At 46.9% G+C, this 27,743-nt stretch overlaps 1 protein-coding gene and 1 long non-coding RNA gene across 5 annotated transcripts; one reads left to right on the top strand and one right to left on the bottom strand.

Moving 5' to 3' along the window:
• Window positions 1-64: 64 nt before the first annotated feature.
• Window positions 65-25,931, top strand: KCNE1 (potassium voltage-gated channel subfamily E regulatory subunit 1). 3 transcript variants are annotated; one of them, XM_068913284.1, is made up of 3 exons: window positions 16,168-16,391; window positions 23,280-23,693; window positions 24,676-25,931. In XM_068913284.1, exons 2-3 carry the CDS (start codon window positions 23,328-23,330, stop codon window positions 24,685-24,687), a joined length of 378 nt encoding a protein of 125 aa, XP_068769385.1. In that variant the 5' UTR covers window positions 16,168-16,391; window positions 23,280-23,327; the 3' UTR covers window positions 24,688-25,931. The 3 variants fall into 3 exon arrangements, with proteins under 3 accessions (XP_068769374.1, XP_068769385.1, XP_068769393.1); XM_068913273.1 differs by lacking the exon at window positions 16,168-16,391 and adding an exon at window positions 65-161 and having other exon boundaries at window positions 23,280-25,931; XM_068913292.1 differs by having other exon boundaries at window positions 16,173-16,391; window positions 23,280-25,931.
• Window positions 7,302-16,256, bottom strand: LOC138061580 (uncharacterized). Of its 2 annotated transcripts, none has more exons than XR_011135423.1 (3): window positions 16,168-16,256; window positions 14,949-15,196; window positions 7,302-12,920 (listed from the first exon to the last, which is right to left on the bottom strand). It is a non-coding gene; the product is annotated as an uncharacterized lncRNA (long non-coding RNA). The 2 variants fall into 2 exon arrangements; XR_011135421.1 differs by having other exon boundaries at window positions 7,303-12,916.
• Window positions 25,932-27,743: the final 1,812 nt, after the last annotated feature.

The following is a 27,743-nucleotide window of genomic DNA, read 5'->3' as shown; positions in this document are numbered from 1 at the left end:
ACTTACAAGAGCAGAGCTGAGTGGAGGAGAGCTATAAACAAACAGTATCTTCAGTGAAAAGGATTTAAATGTTCATTCATCTCCCAGCCGTTGTCATGGCAAACCCGTCATAATTTCTGCTGCTGCTGCAGTGTGGGTACTGGATTAAGCACAGAAAGGGGGTAAGGTGCAATAAATGTCTTTCCTGCCCTTCCTTGTGCCACTTGGTGAGACCTATTGTGTCTGTTGCCACCACGTCTTTGCCCTTATGCCTTCCCTTCCTGCTTCCTGAGGGTGCTGGGTTGCTGCCTTTCCTTCTACTTGCCCCTAAAACAGTTGCTGTGCTGGGACTGTAGTGCTGATCTGGCTGCAGTGACAGGAATCAGAAATGGGGGAGCCTTTAGAGAAGCTGTGAGTGTTGGTCCTGGAGAGGGCAAAGGAAACCACCGGTCCACTTGCCTCGGGGTGCACAACCGCCCTGCCTGGGGCTGATGGGCTCCAGCTTCAGGGCAGGAGTGCGCCAGCCCCAACCTGGCTGGTTTCTCTGAAGACGGTGGGCTCCCTGGCCCAGGGGAGCAGCCTGTGGGATGAGGCTGCTCCAATCTGTGGGTCTTGGGAAAAGTGACCCCTGTTTCTCTCCAGGAATCCAGCAGGTATTTTCATGTAACCCTGCCTTTGGGTGAGTCCGTGTCCCATGTAGGGAGTGTGGTGGCTGAGCTGCCAAGAGCGGAGCTCCCTGCAGAAATGCAAATGGGGTGGCTGCACCGTGCTGCACTGCACCTCAGCTGATGGCACAGCCTGCTCAGCCCCAAGGAGCCGGGAGTAAATGGTGCTTTCCGCACGTACACAGGGGGATCCCAAATCGCTTTGGTTTTCCCACAAATGCGGCTTTGTGGAAAAACCTACCAGAGAAGTCGACTGACTGCTGGGGTGGTGTAGGAAGGGGTAGATGGAAGTATTCAGGTGCCTGGGCACTCAGCCTGCAGTACTCCAAGACGTGTGATTATCTAAGTTGTTGGTTCAGATAGTATACCCAAGGCTACGACCCTCAAACCTTTGAGTAGTTCCCTGTTGTCCTTATTGGCTCAGATGATACTTGCAGGTTGTCAATCGCTCCTGCTTGTAACTTTTGAACAAACAAGAATCTCACTTACTCTTCTAAAAAGCATTTAGAATAAAAGATGACACAAAGTGGAGCTTTTTGACATGCGTATAGCTGGTCAGAACATCAGGAAAAACATCCTTTTCATGAGATCTACTGGAAACTATTTGGATGGTAAATCTGTTACATGAATACAGTTTGAGTAATGGATGGTGTTTGGAAACTAAACTTTCCAAATAAAAGGAATAATGTCCTATATCTGGTGCAAGAGCTGAGCAACAGGAATTCACATTTTCCGTATCCTAGTGCAGAACAAACAACGTAGGCTTAAAATTAGTAAATCTATTAGTCACCGTGTTACGAATGGCATGGTAGAATAATGCCACCAGTTAGGGAAAATGCTTTGTTAGAGCTATATGCAGTTTTCTAAATAACTGGCCTGCTGCTTCAGGTAGGTATGGGCCTCACCTTAGTAAGATGGAACACCTGACACCTCATATCCAGGTAGAGCATCTTTATTTGTATGTGATGGAGGGATGTGGGCTCAGGTGGTGGACAGGGTCCAGCAGCCAGAAGTCCCTGGGCTGGGCTGGGGGCATCCACGAAGCACTCTGCAGGCTGAGCCCTGCAGCTACCTGGTCCTGCCCAGAATGGCTGGACAGGAGGCTAATGGAGCACAGCACCTGAGCATTTTGACAGTGCTGATGCTTCTGTCATGGTGACCTTCTCAAAACTCATGCCTTTTGTAGCAGTTTTGGATTTCAGTAAAAAACCTGCTCTTCCACAGTATGTCTGTGTCTTCTAAAGCAATTTTGTCTTGATCTGAAACTTATTTTTAGCTAGAAGCTTTTCATTTAATGGTGATGTGTTCTCTGAGGACATTTGCTTTTCAGTAATGAGAAAGCATATGTTCAGTCAGGGATTTGTAAAAGCAGAAGAATAGATTAGTTTGTTAAAATGTCTCAGTGATGGATTCCAGCCATTTTTCCAGGCACAGTGATTAAGCTCACCTTACCATTTGCTTGTGGTTGGGTTATCTCCAGACTGTGGCTCAGTATAGCTTCTCCCAGACAATAAATCGAGTATGGGCAATAGAGAGGTTGCTTTTCACAGTGCTGTTTCAGAACCAGACTGCACTTCAGCCTCGCTGATGACTAAGCAAGAATGAAAATTATGAGTTTAGCAACAGTCCCTTACTGAAATGCACAGCAAGAGGAATGGGTTAAGCCTAAGTTAAGGAGGGACAGCTTCATTCCATGTCTAGCCCATTCTTACGAGTGGGAAGGAATTAAAAAAAAAAAATTGTTTGCTTGGAAGGAAAAGAAATGGCTAAAGCAATGAAAATATGTGGTGCTTGGAGAAAATGTTCATGTACGCACATTTAAAGTGTATGTGTGTGTGTAAACATGTATATGTAAAATCCAGGATAGAGGAGGAGTACAGAGCAAGGCACCTGAGCTAGTATTTCCATGAGATGCTGTGGCACCTCCAGGCAAGGCTGGTGAACACGGACCAAAACGGGCAGGAGGCAGTGCTTTGGGCTCTGATCAACAGCATCAGCACAAAGCCGTCTGGTGTTTTGGAGCTGCACAGTCTCAGTTTCCCACACGCTCACTTTTTACTGGGATTTACCAGAATTTCTTAAAGATGAAAATTCTGGCAAAAGCAGGACAGAGTTTTTATTAACTAATAATTCCTGTCTTCAGGGATGGTAGAAGAAATAGATTTCTGTTTTCCTGCCAGTCTAAGAACTAAGAGTGTAGAGCAAAAATGTTTCAGTGCCTCATAGAAACCCATTAGATTATGCGGGTGTGCCTTTTATGATCCTAATTCTTGGCCGGAGGTTTCTGAAAAAATGAGTTGAAAGGACCGGTTCCTCTTCCTGAACCTTCGGCCGAACTTGCATTTCTAATGCATTTCTGTCTCTCTACCTCTTTTATATCTGCACAAAAAACAGTCCAGTATGCTGAGGGCTGGCTTTTAAGGCTGATAGTATAGATATTTTAAATCCTCAAGCCAGTATTTCAGTGGACTGGCCTGAAACTCTTGGGCTACACTTGAACCTCACTTTATCCATCACTGCCTTTGACTACCAGCCGTGCGAGCCATTAGCTTATATGTTCTCCAGCTGTCTTTTTCAATAGCTTTGGGCTTATGTCTCCAGATCACTGACAATAAAAGTTCGACTGGAGCGCTGACAGCCTATCTACCCCAATTAATCTCTCTCAGCACGCATTCGAGGTTAGTTTTGCGGTGTCATTAGGTGGAGCTACAGCCTCTGGCACTTCTGGGAAGCTGTCTCTGTCATTCATTACATGAACTAAAGATAAATGATAACTTCAAAATCAATTAATTATCATCATCATTAATTCTAATTATATCATGCCCAAACTCTGTGAAAGGTTTTCGAGGCAAATGAAGGATGAGGTCTCTGCCATCAGGAAGCTACAATTCAAACATACAGTGCTGATATAGAAAAGGAAGAGAATGAATTGTCTTGAAAAATAGAGAAGCCTAGTAGCGGAGTTTGCCTGCATTAGGCTTTGTTTCACAGTTCTTCTCATCAACTCTGTAGCATGGGTCCTGCTCTAAGAGTTTTAGTGCTGATTAATTGAAATTGCATAATGTAAACCCATAGCAATTCTAGTTAAGTCTCATGCTCGCAGGTGGTCTTTTTCCACCGTCACGGCCAGCACAACCGGTTCCTAGCTCCCATCCTTCACTGTATTCCACATGGGCAGATTGCAGGCAGCTTGGGACACTAATTTGAGGTAGGTATTAAACAAAAGCCAATTTTATTTGAAAGGGATGAGAACTAGCTGGCTATTTTGGTAAAACGGGAATTTCTTGTCCGTCAGTTCTGAGGCCCGCTCAACTGTTTCTGCAGCAGATATTTCTCTTCCAGATCAGAGAACAAAGTAGTAACAGCCATGTGGTTAAAGCACCAAAAGATGCTGCAGGGATGGGCATGGTATAATAGGGTGTATAGAATGAAACAGAGCTCAACACCAACTGCAACGATGGTGGTGTTATAGAAAAATCTGTGATCGCTTCTTTATTTTCAATGCCTTTATGGGCTAGAGGTATTGCATTATACTGAATCAGTGGGCTCAGGGCCATAGCAAAGTTGAAACTTCCAGGCAGTATTATGCTTATTCAATGCTACTTCTGTGTTTCTTTTTCTACACCTTTTTTGTTCTAGGAAAACCCCTGATTTTTTAAATGCGATCTTAATTTATAAAGGTCACTATTGTCCCCAATTTCAATAAGACACAGGGAACTATCTAACAATAGGCAGTTCTGGTCAAGTGCCATCTACTACAGCAGTGGCTGCTGGTAGCTGAGAGGCTAGAGTGGGGCATAACTGGAAACTGGTTGCTTATCTTTTCCCTAAACATTTGCATATCGGACTTGATGGAATTGACCAGCTATGGCTGTTTATAGGATCCGGTCATGTTGCCTGGAAAAATGAATCATAGCATGTGCCTTTGCTTAAAGGCATTTCAGATGCTGAGTGCCCTTGTCTTGTCCTCGTGTCTTCTGGGTCAGTCCACACCCTTTTGCTTTTTCTCCTGTGAAACATGTCAAAGTGAAGAGGAAGCTGGCAGAAAACACTGGCTTCAGTGAGGAGTAAAACTAGTCTGGCGCTTACTTTTCTGCACTTTCTGTTCCCCAGCCCCAGGATTTCATTTTCTTCTACTTGATTCTGATCATAAAAGAAAGAGATCCTATGTATGCTCATGCACTAACTAAAAAATGATGCAGCAGCAGGCAGCTTTCTTGCTCACCGTTGCTAAATTTATCACTTCAAGGCATGGGGGAGCTCTGTATCTCTGCCTATCTGCCACCACGTCACCTACAAACTGCTGGCTGCCTTCGTGCTCCTATTTCTGATGAAGATCTTGGCCAGGCTCATCAAGCCTCGTTGTATGCCCGCCTTCATGCAGCCCATTCCCCAGGGACCAGCGCGACAGCAAGACCTACTCGCCCTCCAGCCGCTCACGAGATTTCCAAGGAGGCAGCTCAGCACCTGCAGGGACGGTGGTACGTTGCTTCCCTGGTAGGACCGAGACCTTGCGGCAAACAGGACCATGGCCAAGACCAGTGAGGAGCCAAGCAGCCTTGCAGGCAGTTGCTGGGACCAAGGCCCCGAAGCTGCGCCAAGAGGTGAAGCGAGAGGCGCTGCCAGCTGCGGGGTCCCAGGACAGCCGGAGCATCTGGGAAGCACTCCCAGCGGCTTCCCCAGGGGCGAAGGACAAATGCCGGAGAGCAGGCCTTACAGTCTTTCATTGTGCAGACTCTTGTTAGGACGACAGCAGCTGTGTTTTGCGGTGGCCAAAACGTCCAGGTCGCATGATGGAAAGACTGGCTGGTTGCCGTGTCCTTGACTGGCAGCTCTGAAGGTGCTTCCTCCTTGGCACAGGAGAAGGAAGTAACTGCAAAAGTTCTGGCTGCGCTTACGGGGCAATACGCCTGACTTTCCTCACTCCAGATTGGGAGAAAATCTACTAATGTAGTTAGATCTGTGCAAAATTGGGGTAAGGACAGATTGGATGCTCTCATCTTCACCAGCGTTTTGGAGAAGGCTGAGGGGGTGTGGGCTGCGAGTTCAGAAAGAGCACGTCCCGGAGGCAGAGCTGGCCTGCTCACACCACTGCGGGTCAGTGAACCACAAACATAAAGAATCTCAGATTTCTGAAGGATGGTAATTTATTTGTACCACTCACATCTAGTGTTCGCTCAAGGGGAAAAAAAACATAGCAGGAAGATATGCGTGGCTGATGCTGGAGAAAAGCTTTTCTATGTCTTACTGTAAAAGACAGGGTATATATTTAAAAAAACGAAATCCTTGATTATGCAGCCAAGGTTGGACTTGACTTTACATGCAAGCACTGCAAGTGTGGGTTGGATGTGCTAGAGTACAAGAGTATAGTTTTAGTTATTTTATCTAAATTGGTGTAAAGGTATTTTTTGTTTTTGCTTCTCAGGATGGTGTGTTTGGACAGGTTTCCCTTCCCCCAGAAGATGGCCCCTTTTCTGAATAGATGCATGTCTGAGAATGTACTTCCTGGATCATGAACGACCCTCCTCTCACAGCCTTAACATAGTAATTTAGCACAAATTCTTAGGAGACTAGGGGGAGCGTTTTGGGATCCATTTCATTGTGCCATTAGGCGATCTTTTATCCTGCTTTCTTCTGGCAACGCTGCCAGAGAAATTGGTTTCTAAGCATATAACATCTCTGCTTCTTGGAGTCCTGGGAGAGTAGTTGGTAAAAATGTGGGTATAAAATACCCTCTGAGGTGGCTAGATTCAGTTAAGGAAAAGGTGAGGTTTCAATATCATTTTTTGCTTAAGTAATACGTTGCCAAAGGAGAACAATGAAAACCTGTCAAGTTTTTGATACTCTGGATGTTAGAAGAATGAATAAGCCTCCAATAATGCAGCGATACTGTTGTGAGTTCAGAAAGCCCAGCCTACCTGATACTGCAGCTCTTCACCAGTCACTGGGAGTGCAAACCCTGCTCTGCCCATGGGTTTGGGGTTTGAGGACAGGGTTTCTTGTTTTGTTTTTTGATATCCTATCATTTAATGGCTGTGGACACTTGAACGTTAGAGGATCTTTCTTGATTAGCTGCACTTTGTGAAAATAACCTTTGAATTTCGTCACCTGATCGGGTCAGGGCTGTGGTTTGCCAGGGTGTCTGTGACTCTGCATCTGCCTGGTGCTTTGCATCTGCCGTTGGGAATGACATGAGGGGAGGGAGGGAGGGAGCGATTTGGCAGCACGTGTCTCAGGCTGGGGCGCTATCCCAAGCGTGGATCTGAATTTCATGTGCCCCAGCATAGGCAAAGGCTCTGGCTTTTTTACATAGAAAATGGAGGGTAAATCTTCCAAAATACAAGAGAGACCTAAATGTAATGCTTAGTGAGCGCAGAGAAAGCTCTGCTTTGTGTATAAGGTGGCCACAGCCCTAAACTGATTTAAGTCCAGAGGTCAAGTCAGGTTATGTCCCTCTGAGCATGGTGAGAAGTAGGAAGCTTCCCAGAAGTGAGGCTGGCTTGGGAGCCCTTGGGGTCCCCCATCTCCCCTTAGGGGAGGCAAGGGACGGGTGCACTGTGGAGGGATAGGACAGTGAAGGGGAGCACGTTCAGGGAACCCCCTCGCTGAATAAGGGTGCTGCAGCCCCTCAGGGAGGGAGGGAATTACAACCCAAAGCGCAGATTTGCTGCATGCTTTTAAGCTCTAAGCTCAGACCCTGACGGGAATCCCAGGGTATCTGGTAACCTCTCACTCAGCGCTGCAGCAGCAGTCGTTGTGTGGTGAGTTGCAGATATAACCTCAGAGTTAACCAGGGAGCAGGTTTTTTTGTACTCTCCTTATTTTATAACAAGCCAGGGTATTAAGTGACAATGGCTGCTCAGTCACATGCTCATATTTGGTACCTCCTATAGCCTGCATCCAACGTGTGTGCTGACTTTGGAAAAAGTGTCATTTTGCTTTTTAATGGAGCCTAACAGGATCTTAGATTCCTGTATATGGCAAAAGAGGAGAGGAAAAAAAGTTAAGGGTTTACCTCTCAGTAGCTCCTGAGTGTGAGTGTGAATGCAGCATTAAAGTATGGATGTTTATGGTGCTTTTTTACTGCATTCTTTTTATAGACTCTTTGCTTGTAGCTCTTTATTTTTAAGAGTATATAACTTTTGTAATTCCACCTGGTTTATGCAATAACTTCATGTAGCATCTTTAAATCCTCCTCTCCCTAGCTGTGCTTTGATCATGATTCCTTCTGACTTTTTTTTTTTTTGGATGCACATATCCACACCCTTTCTAGACCCTGACAGGAAAAATCATGCGATACAGACCTCCAAGCTGGTTGTCTGGACCTTCCCTCATAGCAGTAGATGAGAACAAGGCCTTCCAGTTCAAGCATGTGAACCAAGCATGACTGCTCAGCCCCTGCTGAGCCCTTGAGGCACCTAATCTTGCTTGGCGGTTTCCTGAGGAGATCAGCTGAAGACCATCCCTGAGCAGGCCCAGACTTGTTCCTGGGGAGAACAAGTCTGAGCTTTGGATCTAGAGTCTAGTTTTGGCTTAGCTAAATCTTGGAGGGCCCAGTACAGCGGGCACGTGCAGAATACATCTAACAGCCCTGATAGGATTGAACATCTTATAAAATATATTTTTGGTTTACATTTAACTTGTTAATGGTGGCATTGGGAGGTCACAGCACTTACACGGAAAAGGAAAGATAAGGATTTGATTGCATCTTCAAAAAAGTTGTTAACCATGCCACCTATTTCCAAGGGCAGTGCCTTGCCGGTTGATCAGGGTGTACCTTAGCTCCAGGGCAGTTTAAATTTATATAACTGTGTTAAATGCAGAAATTGAGACAAACGCAAGAATTCAGACTGGTTCCCTCCTAGGACAGGGTCCTAATCCACAAGTTCCTTTTCACTCCCCTTTCGACCCAGGGTGACAACATGGCATGCCCTCAAGAGGAGGGAGTCCCCCACATGTACAGACGCATGCATAGCTAAGGCTGCAGGACAGCCTCCTGGGAGGTTTGAAATCCTTTAGGCCAAGGGTGTAGGCAGGGGGACACCTGGTTTGTGGTGAGCGGATGGGGGTTGGCAGGAGCCCCAGCAGGGCCCATGCAAACCCAGCGTGAATGGGTAGGTTAGAGGGACACCTCGCTGGTGAAGCAGCAGCTAACCTGTTTTCTAATTGGAATTTTGGATGGGCTTGGGCAGCATGCCAGGATTACCTAGGAAACCTTTGAAGGATGAAGGGGCTTTCGGTCCCAGTCCAGTATTTCCATGAGCAGAATATTTTGCAGGAGAGCGAACTGAGTAATTCCTGCAGAGGAATTGCATATTTATCGCCACCTCAGTGCATGCCAAACGGAGCAGAGAAATCCTTGCCTGCCTGAGCATGTTTCAGCCAAAGGGGACTGTCTGGGTGGCAGGATGGGGTCCCCTCACAAGGCCAGGTCAAAACGGGGCAGCGTGCAGCAGGCTGAGGGAGGGAATGGAAAAGAGGCCATCTGCAAAGGGGACCCCCAATATCTCCTCTGATGGGGATGTGCATAGGGCAGTTGGGCAGACGGGCAATATTGCCCCCCCTCAGACATTTTTGGTGTCCAAGGGTGTCCCAGTAAGGGCAGCCCCAGGGCTGTGCCTGTGGCTGGCTTCAGAGGAACGGGGAGATGCTTCAAAGTGGGCCCAGCCCCTGGCTTGTACCAGTGCAGCATGAAACCAGGCAAGAGTGGAAAAATCAGTATAAGCATCCTCAAAGCAAAATGGCCCGGTGTATCGCTTCTCCAGGGTGCGCAATATAGTTATTCTTCCTGTTTGTTAATGTGGCCTTTTAATCTGCAGAGACAAGGGCAGCAATGCGCATAGACAGGCTCTTTTCTCCCAGGAGCAGGACAGAAGAAATATGGTGGGATCTGTCATAAACTGCTACAAATGGTCCGGACTCCTCTACTACTGCTTAAGGCAAAACTTGCCTTCCTTTCTCTGAGCTGGCCTTGGGTGAGGGGGGATTTGGGGACGGTTACCAACTCAAACAGTTTTTTTTTTTTTTGATGTTTCATGGGACTGAGTGTTAGTAGGAGAGTGTGCTAAGTAAAGAAGAAAAATCTTCTGCTTCACTTACCAAACTCTACTGTTTGAGGGGAAAAAAAAATAGTTAAAAAAGGGATCCGAATGTTTCGTAAGTAATGTGTCCCTGCTGCTGAATGCACAGGGCCAGCACCACGGGTGGCTGCTGTGATGTGGCTACCTGTTTACCCAGAGCCAAGCAGAGACCATTTAGTCAATTACTGTGTTCTTGTCCCAGGAAGTGCTCATTCCCTGGCAGGATTTGGGCAACATACTGCTGTGAAATGATTTTGCTAGTCAGTAGAAACACGTCTGGGAATCTTATGGTGGTCTCTGTGTACCCACATAGTGTGACGATTAAGTTTGTTTTTTTTTTTTTTGAATCAGGTTCTGCTTATCATTAGGTAGCCATACTCATTTTTGTGTGCATTTGCCACAGTGCCTTGGGGACTGATCAGCGGCGATGGTGGAGCTGAGCTGTGTAGCAGCACAGGAGCGCACCAGTACTTGCCCCACAGACAACAAGCTGCAGATCTCTAGAAATGCTGCTATTGAAAAGATGTAGGAACCAAGCAAAGGTGCTGCACGAGCCAATAACTGCAGTTGCTCTCAGGAGGTGTGATTTTGAATGAATTTCTAGCTGATGCTATAGCCTTCGCATGACACTTGGTGAGTGGTCAGAAGAATAAACTGCAGTACAGGTCACCGCTAAACCAAATTTCCCCTCTCTGGTCATTAAAGCAATAAGTGCTTGCTGATTGGGGATGACTCATCTGAATCACCATCATAAAAATATAACACTCTAGCCTTTGTGCTTTTACCAGCACGTATGAATTACTGTCCAGAAAGGGAATTGCATTTAACCTTGTTATGGGGGTTGGAAGCTTCTCCATCCACTGTTTTTTCCAAATGCTGCAGATGTCAGCACATTTTTAATTTAACAATGTGTTTTTTACAGTCTAAATTGTGTTTCATTATCAGGCTGCAAACTGCAAGCCAATTTCCCCAGCTGGTGTAAATCCACACAGCTCTGTTTACTTTGCTGCAGCTACTCCGATTTATACCAGCTGCAGATCTGACCTGTGATATTGCTCTTGCTTCTGCAGCCAAGTGAACTTCTGTTTTGTTGTTGTGTGATAGCAGAGGATGTGCAAAAATAGGGGAGCAGGTGGTCCATGTCCTTGTTTTTAGGAATTGGATGCACTAGAATTAGTGCTGGGAGATCAGCAATTGAATTCGTGTCACACTCTTGGCCTGAATTGTTAAATGCTATGTGTGATCCTGAGTATTTTTGTTTTTGACTATCCAGTACAAGACATGTGGTGGAGCTTGATTTGCAGAAAGCCAGCGCTGTCGTCTTCCTGAAAAGCAGTCCGCTCCAAGGTGACTTGGATAACCCTCACTGAGAAGTCACTTCTACAGGGTTTGTGCTGAATAGCAGGCCACGTCCCAAAGAAGCTTACTGAAGCCTTTAGCAGTGAGGCAGTTTCATCCAAAGTCATCCTTGGGATTTGGGACTGAGCTGGAGAAGCACTTGAAGCACAAGCTGTCCCACCCAAGCCCGCAGGGAGGGTGGCAGAGGCGAACAGGTGGCTGCGACCTGCAGCCGAGGCATCTGCCATGGGCTGTGCCCAGGTGAGGCAGCATGGGAGCAGAGGCGACCAAAGGCACCATCTGAGTTGCTTCTGCACCTGCCCCAGGGTGCACTGAGTGCTCCTTGGTTTCTGTTCAGCGCCTTGAGCTGGAGACCAACAAAACTCTACAAATAAGGGTTTGCATAGCTTCTTCCTGATTTCCCCTGATTCTGAGGGATTAAAATGATACTCATGGGAAACTGCCAAATATAACAATCTCCTAGAGAGAAATATGTTAGACCTTATTTCTTTATGCACAAGAGCCACAGCAACGTTTTTTCTAAGACTGAACAAAGACCAACTGAAAGAGTATAAAATATTCTTTACTCCTTAGTTTGATGTCTCTTTTAGCAAAATGAAGACCAATTTAAGAAAAAGACCTCCACTCCACCACCAGGAATACGGTTACAAAAGACATGCAAACTCCTGTGTTTGTGAAATGTCCCTTATCACCTTCCAAAGATAATCTACATTTGTTTTCTGATGGATCCAGTCACTCTACACGTTGTCAGTGTACCGAAGAAAATGAAACCATCAGCTGCTGACAGATCTGGGAGGGCAAAGAAACTTTTTGCCCGGAGTCGTTTTGTAGCTTTGTGTCTAGCCTTTGTATACTGCCATTGTTATAATAAATTAATCTCCCTGTCAGGTCCCACCAAAGTCAAATAAAAGTTACATGAGTGCTTCTAAAAAGATGAATTTGGTCTTGCATAATGAAGACATAACTCCAGTCTCAGTTGCAATGGGGCCATGCTCGCTTGCTAGCAGTGGAAGTAAGATCACATAGAGATCTTGAAATCTTCTTAAGAGTCCTTGCTTTGGTTTGTTCAGCCCCACAGCTCATCACCTCTGGAGCTGGGTAAACTGGAACGGTTTCACTGGAGGTTACTCCAGCGCTTGGTGGCGTGAGGAGGCTGTCAGGCATTGGGAAGTGCAGCTTAGTCATTGGACTCACTTTTATTTTTCCACCATCACAGGATGTGAGTTAGTGGGATCCCGTTCCCAGATTTCACGCTGATTTTAGGAATATAATTGCAAGTACCAACGTGCAGTGAAATAACAAGAGTAAAGCAAACCCCAGACTTACCCCTTGCCTGTGGATCTTGCTTTAGTGCTGTGAGTGCTGTGATCTTGCTTTAGTGCAGAAGGTGTTCGTGGGCTGCAGGAGGGCTGTAAGAGGTGATGGTGTCAAACGCATGCCAGCTGCATATATGTGCCCCTCCACCTGTTTATCTGACTGGGATCTGGCCAGCCCATGTAGCTGCGGAGGCAGTGGCCCAGTTCAGGATGAAGGGCCGGTGGGCCAGGAGGCACTGGCGGGGACATGCCAGCACCAGTATGCTGCTCTTCACGATGTGCTGCCACCCAGGACCACAGAAGGCAGCAGGAAAACACAAAGACGGTGCCTTTCTGTGTGAGTGTTTAGGGTGTGTTTGGCAAAAGCTGCCCAAAACCCAAGGATGAACTATCACAATTCATGGTTATTGGCGTCTGAGGGGTTTTGGTCTGTGGTCTTGTCTTTTTGCCTTGGTAGTTTGGTCTCAGGTGAAAGATGCTCTCAGCAGCCTCTCATCGGTCGTGCCAGCTGAGAGCCCTGCCTTGCAGAAAGGAAACACGAAATCAGGCCACTGTCATTAAGCCTTTGCTCAAAAACACCTTCCTTGGATGCCAGTGTCCAGCCTGCGTCATGTCCTCACGGCTCCAGCCCTGCACCTGCCCCTCTCCAAGAGGAAGGGCATGGCCACCAGGCCTTCACAAGGGAAATATTCCTCTTTCCAAACACATTCCCACGTACTGAGCCATAGGAAGAAGGAGGACACACCAGGAAGTGAAATGACCTAATTTGTTACCAGATTTCTCCTGCGAAGAGGAAGCAGGACCTGACTGTTTGCTCTGTCCTGTCACTGACCACGTAAGCACTCCTCCAGTCCTTTTCCCCCTTTCTCACCTCCTTTCAAACTCTCCCCTGGTTTGATGCTCAGCTTTTAGCATGCTAAAGCCAGCCAGAAGTGGAGTGGGAGGCAAGCAGATCACCATCTTCGCTACCTGCAGACACGGCACTCTAACCTCATTTTTGATCTATCTGCGTTATCAGAAGATTTATCAATTTGTTCATCAAGCAGTGCATTGCTCTCCTAATTAGCCACAGCTGTTCATTATAACATCTTTTCCTCTTGGAAATTTCTTAAGCGTTCCATTAAACTCACAGCAGATCCTTCTGTGTTTTGGATTAGATGACACACAGGCACGTTTCCTTTTTTGCCTCTAGTTTTTGGTGGCTGTACTTGGCCTGGAGTTGGTGTTGCTCATCGCTTAGAGGACAGAAATCACTACCTGAGTGCTGGGGGGACAGTCTCACTCTGGTACTGACTTGTTCTTTGCATTTGGGCCTCCATTTACCTTTTTTTTCTTCTTTAGCTCTACAAACATTATGCTTCATGGCATGCATTACAATGTGCTTAAAAGATCTCAAAAGGGGAACGGTCTATGAAGGCTGGGGGTTGCATTAAAATAAGAACTATTAGGTCTGGCTCAAGACTTTTCAAAAATGAAATTAAACTTAGTTTTGCTGCCCCGGTGTGACCAACGAAGATACCCCTACAATGGAAGCAGGCTGAGAGGAGATGGGCAAGGGCGATGTGCCCGTGGAGCTCAAAAATAACGCAGGGTGTGACTGACCGCAGCTGCTGCACAGAGCGCTGACTTTATCTCAACACAAAGGGGACGGGAGGGTAGCCTTTGTTTTAGATAAACTGCTATGTCAGTTGAATGGATCAATGGCTGATATAAATGTTTCTCCTTAAGTTCATCAAAAGAGTATAACTGTCTCCCTGAGTTAGCCAGACCAGCAAGGGAGGGAACGTATACATGGCTCAGCCCAGAAACAGAGTGTAAAAACTGAACAACTAACAGAAGGATTTTGAAGAGAGCAAGGGGCTTGAGCTGGTTTCAACCCACCTACTCCTTCCTGGTGAGTGGGGATGCCCAGCATCATGACGGTGAGCACACCGTAGAGACCGGCAAATGGGATTGCGTTTGTATTGTAATTGAACTGTATATTGCAATAGCTATACTTTGTTAAGTGTAACTTACACTTGTACTGGGATTTTAATACATTGCTGTATCACTCTGCTAATTCAAAAATCCCAAGTAACATCAAATTTCTTCAAGTGAGTAAATTTTAATATGAAACATGATATCCTCCTCGTGCAGAAAATCTCAAAGAAGCTGGTTAGAAAGTGTTGGACCCTGACACCTGGAGGGGAGAAACTGAGGCCCTTGGCAAGGGGCAGGGGCTTGCCCTCAAATCTCAAAGAAGCAAGCATGGTTTTTCCAGGGCTTGGGCAAAGCAAAACAGCTCTAGCACAGTTACCGGCATTGTCCACCACCTCGTTCAGTGAAGTCTGCCGCTACAGGTTTCTCCTGTAGTGATACCTTTGCCGTGTATGTAGAGCCAGCCTGGGAAATTAGCCTGTCTTTTTAATAGCCTATTCCCTCCCTGGAAAGCAGCAATATCACAGGCAATGAAAACATAGGCTACCTCCCCCACCTCACTGAAAACAGGCTAAACTCCTGCAAACAGATATGCGAGAAAATATACTGTTTTCATCCATTCATGTTACTACCTCAGTTATCTTCCACATTCTCCTCGGTGACAGTCATCCTAGCAACAGCCTTCAGTAAAGCCAAAAGCATCAAACACAAGGGACTGGCTGTGGCTCTGTTTTCTGTGGGCTCTTGAGAGTCTCAGGTCAGGGAATGGTCCACAGGAGCCACAAGCTGCATGATGCACCAGTGTAGATCCACCAAGGGTAAAAAGGGCACATTACTCCCCATCCCTGGCATTCTCTGAATGTATTTAAGTGCAGTTGTCCTGGAAAGATAATAAATTAATTTTATACATTTCAGGTGGGCGTTAATGAGCACTGCCTTTGGCTCACTGGTGACTACAGACACCTCTTTTTTGAGAATGGAAAATAGCTCTTTTTAGGTGACAAATAGGCATCAACTAATGTGCCCCCATAGCAAGCTTTGTGTGTAGGATTCAAGGGGCAGCCCCTGGAAGTGATTCCCCCCGCCCTTCCTGCTCGCACGCAAAGAGCTAACGCCGCTGGAAGATGGACTTCACCTTACAAATGTGTCATAACAGCCCTTAATCCCAGGGAATTTTTCTGCCACTGTTCCTCCTTATAAAAATGCCTCCCTGGGTGCCTGTGTGCACGTTTTTGCATACCTGCACAAGCAACAGAGGAGCGGTACTCGGCGTGCAGCAGTGACGGCTGTGAGAGGGCCCGCTCTCTAGTCCCCTGCCTAGGTCTGAAGCCACACGGGGCATGGGGTGGGTGGGGGTGGGTGAGTGGGTGGGTGGGTGTGCACGAGTGTGTGCATGTGTGCAGGGAAGCGGGGAGGCTCCCACGCCAGATGCCAGCTTGGGACGCGGGCGCTGGGCCTGGGTGACAGGGCGCGAGGACAGCTGGCGCAGGGGGTGCCGGCCAGGCGTCCACCCCGAGGCTTGGGCAGCAGGGTTGGCAATGCCCCAGTGCGAAGGCCAACGGGCTCCGGGCCCAGCCGTCACACCAAGCATCCTCCTCCCACGCGGGCTGTGCCCCTGCGGCAGTGTCCTGCGGTGCCAGAGCCCGCTGGGGCGCCGCCGAGGCTGGGCAGCCCCCCGGCTGCTCCCGGGGGTGCTCGGCCGGGGCTGCCCCGTGCCAGCCTCCCGCTCCTGCATCCGCAAGCAGCGGTGCGTGCACTCTGCAGCGGGAGGCTGGCTCACAGCACCCACGCCACGGGCTCCTGCCCTCCCCCAGCCTGGTGAGGCCAGGTGTTTTCCTGTTCACCTCTTACCTTATGCACTGATCCAGGGGACAGTGAGCAGCCAGGCTGCTGTCCCTGCCGGAGCCAGGAGCCAGGAGCCAGGAGCCAGGAGCCAGGAGCCAGGAGCCAGCTTTCCTCTGCTCACACCCGGGCAGGCACTAGCCCCTGGGGGATTCCCACAGCTCCTGTCTTTTCTAATTCTGTTTTCCCCAGGAGCGGTTGGAGCCCTGCGTCCGACTGTGGTCTGCTGCCAGGTCTGTACCGATGTTCAGCGCAGGGGAACTGTGGAAGAGAGTTGGGGGGTGGTGGAAAATTGAGAGACTGCCGGAGCCATGGTGCTGCTAAGCGTCTCAGAGCCGAACTGATGGAGAAGAGGCAGCAGCAGGGTTTCTGCCTGCCAGTTGTTGTTTGCTGTTGCAGCTGTGCCAGTGTTTGCCTGCTCTTTTGGGCTGGGTGTGAGCCCAAGGCAGCTGCATCTGGGAGGATAAACTTTGCTGCATGGTGTTTGGGGGATTGCTGGGTTTTCCACTTCAAAACAGTACAACATGCTTAGAGTGTGTGTAAGGGGACTAGATTTATATCCTGTGATCAGATAAAGCTAGTGCTTTTGAAGAAAAATGAGTGTACCCACTGCATGAGTGTCACTCTTTAAAGTGGAACAAGGACCTGAAGTATTGCTGCTGTGGGTAGAAGTGAATGATCTGAGGACTGACTGGAATATCCCCCCTCATCTCCAGAGGCTAAAGATCTGCTGGAGAAAGTTGGGGACTGCAGAAGATTTGTGCATTACTGCAAATCTCTCTGCATAACCCTGCTTGCTTTTGGGCCATTCTGTTGTCCCGTCTCTGGTGGGATCACGACATCCCGGATGCTGCACTGTTGCACAATTTTCCAGGTGCTGGAGGGAGGAGGGTCTGTCCTGCGCAATGCTCTGGCCTCCAGAAAGTTGTCTGACCTACCCACCTCTGTAATGAACAGCCAGGGAAAAAAAACAGGGAGGTCAGTAGGTCCATTGCTTTGTAATACTGGAGAAGCAAATCGTCAGCAGAAATTGTGGGGAGTTGGGCAAAGTGCTGTGCTAGCTATTGCCACTGGGTTAGCATAGGCTTCTTGTGTCTGTCATCAGCTCACGAGAAGTCACTGCTGTGCTGTATTTTCTAAAGGTACGTATTGCTCTAGCTTCCCCGAGGCTCTAGTGCTTGGTTGCTACCGATGCTCACGGCAGCGATGTGAGGGAGAGATTGCTGGAGAGCTTTGCTTCGTGTAAATCAGTAAAGAGCTTCTTTGATTTATGAGAGCTGAGAAAATTGTAACAGGAGAGGAGCATCTATCGTTTAACATCCACCTCTATCTACAACATAAATATTACATTTTAACCTCAGTAGGGAAGAAAATTACAACTAGCCAAAGCAAATCAATTCGCCCACTTAATGTTCAAGAACAAAATTCCCATTGAGCTCCAAAGCTGAGTCTCACATCCTCTAGCAATATTACATGACAGAAAATCAAATCTTTTCTTTTAAACCCTAACAGTCAGTTGTGGCCCAGCATCTCACAGCATGTGCTCCATTGAAGCTCTGCTGTCAGAAATCAGCCTAGTTCAGATACTCAGTCATCAACAGGATGGACCGGGCTGGAGGTGATTGCTCCAGCTGGACTGGATGCACTCTCCTTGCACGAGTCCCAGGCAGAGGCATCCAGGTTTCTAGAGCAGCCTTCAGCCTGCCTTTGAGCAGACAGACCCGTTTTGTTTTGCCTTTTTGGGAACCAGCCAGACGTAAGTCAGTTCAGACATTTTCTGTGTAGACAGAAGTAAATATTAAATGATGCCAGATGCTCTGCAGCTGCAAATTGCTCTACTTGAATTCAAATGTCACTTTACAGCAAATGAGGCTCATCAGTGATACACAGCCGTACACCCCAGCAGCAGCAGCAGATATGACTACCCCGATATGAAGCCAGGCTCAGACTGCTCTCCAGCTGCTCAACCTGGCCTCTCTGTAGCCCCAAAACAGAGTCAGACAGAGCCTGAATGATGCTGGCAGTCTTGTTGACTTCCGTTTCACAGCTCTAGCCATCCATAACTGTAAGCACTTGGATGTTTTAAAGAAGAGATTGTGAGATGTGAGAGAAGGTCTGTCATAACATGGTCATACAAGAGAAACGTGGCTTCAGCCATGCTCACAGATAGTCTCTGAGCTGGCCAAAAGCCACTGCATGTGTGGGAACTACTCACACTCACTCCGTCTCTGTCTTCTAGCCCTATAGTGTTTGCTGCCTCATGGCTTCGGGAGCAACTGGGTCCTCCCTGGGCATGGCCATCACACCCCTCCAGCACTATCGGTCTTCTTAACAGGGGGGTTTGGTGGCTTAGAGTTTTCTTCTCTAGCTACCTGTGTTAACTGTTAAAGTGCAATCTGAACAGACGTCTGCTGCGAGAGGTCCCTCATCCCCCTCTGCAGGAGGCCGTTCTCAGGGTGGGTGCCAGGCCAGTTCTTACACCTCAGAGCTCTGCAGGCAGAAGGAAGATACAACCAGAAGCCAAGAGGCCAGCAGGGATTTATTTTGAATTTTTCACTCTAGAGGATAGCTTTCCATCACCAAGAGGTGCCCCTTCCCTTCTCTCAGCTGTGCCCCGTAGCTCTTGACCAAGCCGTGGAGAACTGGGTAAGCAGCAGGTACTCCTAAAGGGATGGTGTTGAGGAGTTGGGCAGTGTGAACAGACCTTGACGTGCTTGGGCGTAAGTGGAGTAGGACTTTTCTTCCTTACATTTGGGCCTTTGGAGGCATGTGAGGGATGGCAGTGGCAATTTGCGGGGGGGTGTTCACACCAGTGAAATCACATCATTGCAAGTAACAGTTAGCACCAGCCCAGCTGCCTAAGCATATCCCTGTGGAAACATTTGCATAGAATAACTTCCAGGTTAAAACATCTCAAACACCACCAGCCAGAAAACAGCAAAAGGAAATGCTGGCCAAGATCCTCCGATCTGCCCTGAAATTAGATGGAATTGCATTGTTTTACACTTGCTGAGAATCTGCTCATTCGAGTAATGTTTTAAAATGCTTTGGAAGAGGTGGTAAAGCTGCCTTCAGATGTGTTTCCTTCCTCCATCTGGCCAAATATAGACACTTGCAGCATAGGTCTGTCTCCCAGAGTCCTGCTCTTGGCCATTTTCCAACTCCAGACCCTGCCCGTGGCATCTTGCCTGTTATGCTAAACTCACCTCCTCCATGAAGATGTCAGCCAAGGGAGATCCCTCTGTGGCTTGAGGAAGAGGGCAAATGGCACTTGGCAGAGAGAAGAGGGACAACGTTCAGGTGGTGAGGCCAGTCCCAGTGGTGTCAGTCCGTGGCACAGACCACCACCGGTGGAGCAGTGGTTCAGACCTTCATCATTTAATGGAGGATAATCTTGGACTATGCTGGCAGTACATCAGCACTGCCAGTAAACTCACACGCAGCTCCCATCACAGCGTGTTGGGAAGAAACTGAGCGTTCCTTCTGCTTTGGAGATATGTGATCTGCTTTTAGTGTAATGGGCAGAGGAGCAGCAATACAGCTGAGAGCAGAGTATGGCTCAAGCTGCTATCAGCCTTAGGGAATTCCCTCTAAATTACTGGCAAGTCAAAATGTTGCTGACGTATTTAGAGTTTTGTTGGAGGTCATTTTTCAACACGGGCAGTGAACTGCTGCTGCTCAGTGCTTGACCCCAGGAGTGGTAGGACAGGTCATCCCAGCACGGACTGAAACCTGCTGTTGGGCACTGTGGGACAAGGACACCTGCCCCAGGCAAGGTCCCTGCTTGCAGGCATGAGACCTGGGTCCCGCTGATTTCAGAGTGGGCAATTTCACTTGTTGCTCCTCAGGGGTACACAACTTGGGGACGGGGGCAGTGATCTCAATTTGCGGTCGATCAGCCGATGTCTGGCAAGAGCAGTGGAGAGCAGCAAGCCACTTCAGTTCTGGTAAAAACTGAGATTGCTTGAGATAGTGAGATGTGACTATCTGTCATGGACTAGACCACTAGAGCGCAGGTGGCTTTTTCCAATCCCATGTACTCCAGCTCTGAACTAGTAGCTGTATGGATTTCAGTGGAGTTGAACAGAGCTTGTGCAGTGGTGAAGGAGCCCTTTAGGCTCGCTGAGATCTCAGGAGCAGGTTTCCTGGGGTACAAGAGCTTGTCTCTTCCCTCTCTTAACCTCTCCAGTTATCGCTGTCTGATGTGGTTATGGAGAGGGGGGCTGCTCTGACAACAGCCCAGCCAGTGCACAAGCAACCTTGCAACCTTCAGAAACCTCCCAAAAGTCTTCAGTCTCCTCATGTGCACCCGAGATGTGGCTGATCTGTTCAGTTTAGCTTTGAAAACTGTTTCGGCACCAGCTCAGCTTTTGATCAGCACTGGAAAGGTGGGCACAGTTAAACATAACAAGTGGAGTTTGTGTTCACCTGTACCTTTTTCTTTTCCTCCTTTTTTTTTCACTTGCATGTAGTTAAGGAAACAAATTCTGGGTTTACTAAAGAAAGTTCATGCAGGCATTGTAAATCATGAGACTAAAGGGAGGTAGCTGAGGATTTCCAGCCTCAAGATGTCAACTCATAAGCACATGAAGAGTCTTCAGTGCTACTGATAATTATCATGAGCAAATATTTGCCTGTCTTTCCAGAATAAGGTGAGAGATCCAGTGACATTCTTCCTTGTTTTGCTTTAAAGTTATTGTGGTGATTTGTTAGCAGTTTTACATTTTACAGTGTTGACGTGCTCCCCACACTTAGGAGGAGTAGTCTCAGATAAAGGTTTAGATTTCATTTTCTCTTCCTTTCCTTTTAAAAGGATATGAAAACAGCTGTGCACTGTGAATAGATTTTAACTATTAAGCTCAAGCTGCCAAGATGTTATTTCCTGTAGCTTTGACTCATGCAACTAAAGAAATAAGCTGGATCAGAATATTGTTTTGTATAGGGGATTTTGTCCCCCTCTTCCACCCCCAGCCTCAGCTCTGTTTAAAACCAAAACACCAAGGCTCACACTCATGCGAGTGCTCATTTTTTCCTGCTGGCAGGGCACCCCTGAGCTCCTCGCCATATGAACCAACTGGTGCAGCATGAATCTGAGCGCACAGGAGCCTTTCCTGAACTCCCAACAGTTACCCGCTTGCCAAGTGAATGAGTCTGATTTCACTTGGTGTAGGCTGATGCCTCTCATGTCCCCTGAGATTGTCTGGTGAGGGGAAGAGCACTGCTTTCTCTGCAGAATTTATATCCTGCACTGAGTGTCTGACTTTTAAGTAAACCCAGCTCCATGACTGCAAAGCTTGGAGGTCTAGTAAAATAGTTCAGACAATTCTGGAGTTAAAATCATCAAATACAGTTGTATTAGCAACTAATTTATGACTATATGTTTGGTTGTATTCGTGTCTGCATTTTTCATGTATTTCATTCAGCTGTAATGGCACCTGCTAGCACAGAACACACTGGGTAAATAATTGCTGTTCATATGAGGAACAGAAGGTGATAAGATCAATTTTCTTTTCTCACTTCTTCTATCTCTCAGCATCTCCTTTTACAGTGTTTATACTATAACTAGGCATAGACAATTCAAAGAAGCCTCCAGACATATCACATCTACTGCAGTGTCATTACTGGCAGCTGGAGGCTGTGTGCACAGTTAAACTCTCTCCTGTGCAGAGGTCCTGCAGAACATCGATGCATCATTAATGTCACTCTCACGGAGGGCTATAATTGCTGTCTAGGCCTTTCAGTGGCTTTCTGCCCAAGGGTTCATTTCATCCTTGATGTAGTATAAATGAATATAATATAGTACCTCTTAAAAAAAAAAAGTAAATATGCTGGAAAAGCTTTTGGCAATACACTGGCCTGCTCTCACAGATTTAAAACTGTAGAAAGCACTGACAGCCATCTTATGTTATCACAAGATTGCTCTCAGAGAAGTGACCTTGAATAATAGTACCTTATTCAGGTGTGCTAAGGGCAAAAAAGAGAAAAATTGTGGTCTTAATTTTCTAGAGAAGTTTTAATTAGGCATTGTAATGAGATTGTCAGTCATTACCTGGTTGCAGAGGCTTTGGGAATGCAGTGCTGATGGGATTGCTCTTATGAAGTTATTTACAACTGACATTGGAAAGTGTAAAAGGACCCTTCAACTTCTGTAATCCAGGGAGTGCCATGACTCAGACACCCTGGATGTTCAGATGCTCCTTGGTGGTGCCATCTCCTGCCCTATTCCTGATTTGCAGCGAATCCAGTGAAAGTCCTTTAACTCAGACAATAAAACACAGGTTGTATAGCAATTTAGTTGGAAGAGAAAGCGATGAACTAGCTGGGGAAGGGCTGCTATCTTATAGGAGGGAGGACAAAGGGAATTTCATTTCCAGTGTGTAACAGCCACTGCTGGGTAGGCAGTTACTATCTATCTCTCTGTTCATCTACTCCTTGGACACCCTCTGCGTGCCGCCACACATTGGGAAGCTGTATTAAATTAGCTTAGCATAAATTTATGTAGGATGTTTGGTTGCTTGGTTTTCCATGGTGTATATTATTATGACAGTTAGAGAAGAAAGGCAAAACTCATCATCAGAAGGGAAAATGAGGAGCTTGCTGCAGAGCTTAAGAGTTGTTTCCACACACTGAGCCTCAGATACAAAAGTTTTATTTCCAAATTCAATCTTTAAGCTGAATTTAGAGAGGACAGAGGGAAGTCATGATAGCAATCTTCAAAACTGGAAACAGTTGCTGCAGAGCGGGAGTAAGATATTCCTCATACCTGTCGGGGACCAGAGAAGAAGTCAAGGGCGTTAAACAGCAGCATAAGAAGCCCGGGTTAGGTATCTGAGTGAGTTGGCCGAAAGCTGGGATAGTTGAGCATGGCAGCAAGTGAAGACTGAGGATATTGTGTTGTAGAGAGTTTTTGAGATAAACATTTCAAGAGGAGGGACTCAGCCTTACTGACCTTGTCTTGAAACAGGAGATGAAGAGGATGACCTTTCCAGGCCCTTTCAGCTATATTACTTCTGCCCCTGCCCTGAAATAGTTTCCTTGTTGAGGAAGGAAGACAGTAAAGAGAGAAAGAGAGAACATGAATATTTATCTGATGGATATCCCTGTTTTTTATACTTTTCTAGGAAAACCCAGTTAAGGAAGAAAGAAGTGCAAGAGACAGAAAAAAAAAGATGTTAGTGCTGTCTAACAACACTGCACTGAATTTACTCCTCTCCAAGCTATTTCAAGACTACCTGGAGCGGACAAATAGCTCTGCATCTTCTCAGGTCCAAAGTGGTGGCGACAGCCTCGAAATCATCTATGTGCTGCTGCTGATCGGCCTCTTTGGCTTCTTCACGGTGGGAGTCATGCTGACCAACATCCGCGCCAGGAAGTTGGAGGACGACCACGACCCCTACAACATGTATATTGCCTCAGACATCTGGCCCAAAAAGGACAGGGCATATTTTCAGGCCAAGCTCATAGAAAATTATAAATTGTGCTGTGTGTTCGAAAACCCACTGACTGTGGAGCAACCAAACACACAGATTCCTGAGGTGAAGTGCTCCTAGCAAAGTGGGAGAAAGGATGAACTTTACAGAGCGACAACTTGAACATCACCTGGTATGAACCAGGCTAGCTTTTTGCCTGGCCTGCCCAAGCAGAGCCACCCACACTGGCCTTGGCCAGCCTGAAAAACTGTGAATTAATAGTGAAGCTGATGGGTTTATGATGGCCTTAGTGTTGCAAAAGTGCCTGATCACAAGCACCTTGTTGCAATCACCCTGAGATCAAGAGGGGGCACACATAGTCGTAGGGAGCATCAGGGACTCATCAGCTTCACGCAGTGAAAAATGCAAATGTTAGCATTGCCAGTGTGCAGTAGTCAGAGTAATTAAAACCAAAATGGATCAAGCATAGGCTGGAAATATTAACAGTCAAGGACAATTTAGAAAATGCTATTTTCAAGTAAGATCAGCTTCTTCCAAGAAAAAGTAGCTGAAATATTTTGTTTGTACTTTTTCCCACTATGAAATAATCATTTTATAGAATGTGCAGTGTTGTAAGATGACCTATTTCTTTCTGAATCATTCAACTTCTTGAGATAAAATTTTAGAAAAAGGTTTCCATGTTTCACTGAAAAGAATTTCTATGGAAAAATGCAAACTTTTGAGGGAAATTTTTTAGTGACTGAGCCTAATTCCCAGCAGGTCCCACAGACCAGTCTTACTGAGTGCTTTTATTGCTCCTTCTCAAGGATCAAGTTTTAAACTGGCAGTGATATCCACCCTTGTGTGAAGACTCAGTGGCACACAGGGTCTATGCCATGCAAGTGTGTAATATTTTGAGAGTTTAAATCACATTTAATTGTCATGCTAGCCCTTGGCTGAGAAGTGGATTTCCACACTGGTGAGTTGTCTCATGAAATGTCTGATATTAAATCAGTGATTCAGCTTATGCCTGTGCTTAACTTTACGCCTGTGAACAGTTCCTTCAGCTCCCAAGAGTAGTCTCACTCAGTCTGGGTCTTTATTACAGTATCTGAAGTGAGGTCCATGCCGGTAACGTTTTCCCGTCCTTGGCCTCCTGACAGTCTCCTGTGGACCACCTCTGCTGAGCTGCTGGGGGAAAGGCAGCAGCCGAACTTGGCTTCCGTGGCAAGAAGTATCAGCTGTCTGTGTGAAAACAGAAAAATACAGCTCCCTTGGACATTGCATTACTCAGAATAGCAACCCAGCCAGCTTGAAGCCTGTTTTCTTGTTCGGGATCAAAGCAGCAATCATCTTGGCAGAAGGGGGTTTTCCTTTCTGCCCTGCAGATACACATCCCATTTTTAGCTGCTGGATAGTAAGGTGAAGTGGGAAAAGCCTGGAAGCAAGCCATGCAGAGCAGCTGCTTCAAAGGCAAAGCGAGGGTAGAGCGGGGGCAGATAGCTACCCAAGTGTTTGGAAAGGCAAGGGATACGAGTCACAGCATATTCCCTTTCCATGCCTAGGTACTTCCTTAGCATTGCACTTTCATTAAAGCAATACTCCAGCCATGACTGTGTTCCCAGAATACTTGAACTTAGGACAATTAAAATACAGGGTGATTTTTTCAAAGCCATTTATATGGCACCTACCATTAAGCTGAGGGCAAGGTACGTGTTTTAAGTGTCTTGAACAGCTTGGAAAATCTCCGTTGGTTTAATTATCTGAGTCACTTTTTCCTTTAGAGGAATTTAAACCAAAGCCAGTCTTTGGAAAAATGTTGACTTCCTAGCTTGGGCACTGCTCTTCTGGGTTCTCACTGTGCAGTCTACTTATTACTTGCATTTCTCTCCCTCTCTGGGAGTACAATGATCTTGCTTTCTGGTTCTCCAGAGTCAGGCCCCTGCAGGATTGCTGAGAATGTTTAAATTTGCATTAAAAAAACACCTTTAATTACATTAAAATCTTTAAACATTAAGCTTGTCAAAATGGCTCCCTCCTGCAACTCCCCTTCCACACCAGGTATTTTCAGGTATTTTGGGTCTCGGCACTAGCTGACCACCTTGTTTTAATGGCTCCAATGTAATTATTTGTGACAAAGGTGATTGTCAGCATTAGTCAACACTAGTTAACTTCCTTTTTTTTTTGAGCTCTTCCTTTTTATTTATTTAAAAAAAAAGAAACCCTGTCATAAAGCTTTCCTGTGTAGCCTTTCAATGGCAGTTGGAGTCTCCCACCATGGACTTTGACATTACCTTTTAATCTTGTAGTTCTCCTTTTTCCCATATTTTTTCACTTGTACAAAATCAATAAAATATTAATTACAACCTGTGCTTGTGGCCTCAGATGTTTTTCCTCAGAAACTGTTTCCCAGGCTCACAGAAAGAGTGTTGGTGCTGTCTGATGGGCACTCACTCACCCTCTCCCTTTCTACACCCTATCGACCAGGGTCGAACCTGGGCAGTGCGATATCTCTCAGCACACCTCAATCTGGAGAAATATCAAAATGCCAGGGATGGATTCCTCAGGTAAACTTTTACGGTTTGCAATACCTGGGGCTCAGAGGGGCACACCTGCTCCTGGCGTGTCCTTGTTTGGGCGCACACCCCAGAGGTGACAAAAGAAGAGAAGGTAAAAGAAGGAGAAGGAGCCAGGGGGCAGGAGCACCCCAGCAAGGGATGGAGGTGCTGCACCGCGCGGTGCCCCACTGCTCTGCACAAAGTGCCACTCAGGCAGGGAGCCTGGCTGGAGCTGGGTAGGATGCCCTGCTGTCACAGGTTTTTTAAGGCTAGAAAGGACCATTTTGATCACCTGAGAGGTAGGGATACATACCATCAGATCTTTACAGTTCAGGTCAGCCAGGCTGTTCTGTTTGTGCGCACTCCTGCAAAAAGACTCTGAAATCCCTTTCTGTGTAGCTCTGGATAGTATAATAATAGTTCTGGAGCTATAATGTGTGCACCAAGCCGCTGCCTGCATTGCAAAGCATCCTCCAGGGCCTGTAAACACAATCCCTGCTTCCTCTGTCATTACAACTGACTAATGCAGGATGGCTGACACGAGACCCACCTCGGACTGTGTTTGAGAGGAGAGAGAGCATTGGCTGGCCAAGGAGTGCCTAGAGATGTGTGATGAGTTCTCTTGCTCGTCATGTTTGCCACAGACAAAAGGCCAGCAACAAAAGCTGTCCTGTAATTATCACTAACCAGCGCTCACATTTTCCGATTTCCTGCTTGTTGGGGAGACTGAAGAAGCTTAAAGTCATTAGGCAAATGTGTTGTACTTTCTTTGGTCCACTGTTTAAAAGTTTTTGCTCAGGAGGTATAGACTAGCCAGGGAGACTACCAGGGATTTATTTTTCTCTGTTCCCCAGTAACTGAAGTCTGTGGTCTCACCAGCTGTGCCTTACTCTAGTAGGTAGCCTTGCTGCTGGCTGGTCATAGTGAGTGTACCTCCAGGCACAGTCATCGCTCTGTGGTTGCTTATGCTTTATGGAACAGGAATGGCATTTATAATTTAAGCCCTGCTTTGTTAACAACGGTGTGATAGTAGTGTACAACGGCCTCAGCCAAAATCAAAGTCTTGATATAATAGGCTCTCTGCTGTATATGTTTTGAGAGGTTCTGTTTTGTAGGGCTGCAGACTAACCCTGAAGTTGTGTGGTATGAAACCATACATATAAAAGGTATAAATGCAGCACATGGACAAGACTCTGTGTCATACCTCTTGGAGGGAAAGATCAGTCCTCACACCCAGGGGAAGAAGCTCCAGGGTGTTTCTTAGACAGGTTATTTGGCCTCCATATCATGGGTGGCCGAGGTCTCCCTCTTCTGCCCTTTTCTGCCTGCCCTGGAAACCCATCTGGCGTCCCCAATGCCCTGGCGTCTGGGTGATGCTACGCAGCCCCCTCAAACCCCAAGCATACTTCTTTGGGCAAAGCTTGCAAAGCTGCTGCAGGAAGGTCCCCTGCAATGCCTCTACCAGTGGTCTCCTTCCCCAACCATGTGCAGAGCGGTGCGTAGTATATGGCAGGGCGCAGTCAGCCTGCTGTGGCAGTGTGCAGTATTTACTGGAGCGGGGTTAAGTTTTCTGGAGGCTATGTCGGCATGGGTCCACGCAGACGTTGTGTGGGTGGAC

Source organism: Struthio camelus, chromosome 1, assembly GCF_040807025.1.
Source record: "Struthio camelus isolate bStrCam1 chromosome 1, bStrCam1.hap1, whole genome shotgun sequence".
Lineage (NCBI taxonomy): Eukaryota > Metazoa > Chordata > Aves > Struthioniformes > Struthionidae > Struthio > Struthio camelus.
Note: the sequence above shows the minus strand (reverse complement) of the source record. Positions and strands in the feature narration are given on the sequence as shown.

Bases quoted from the DNA above. Each gene is read 5' to 3' on its own strand.
- KCNE1 (XM_068913273.1), top strand. From the start codon at position 23,328: ATGTTAGTGCTGTCTAACAACACTGCACTGAATTTACTCCTCTCCAAG.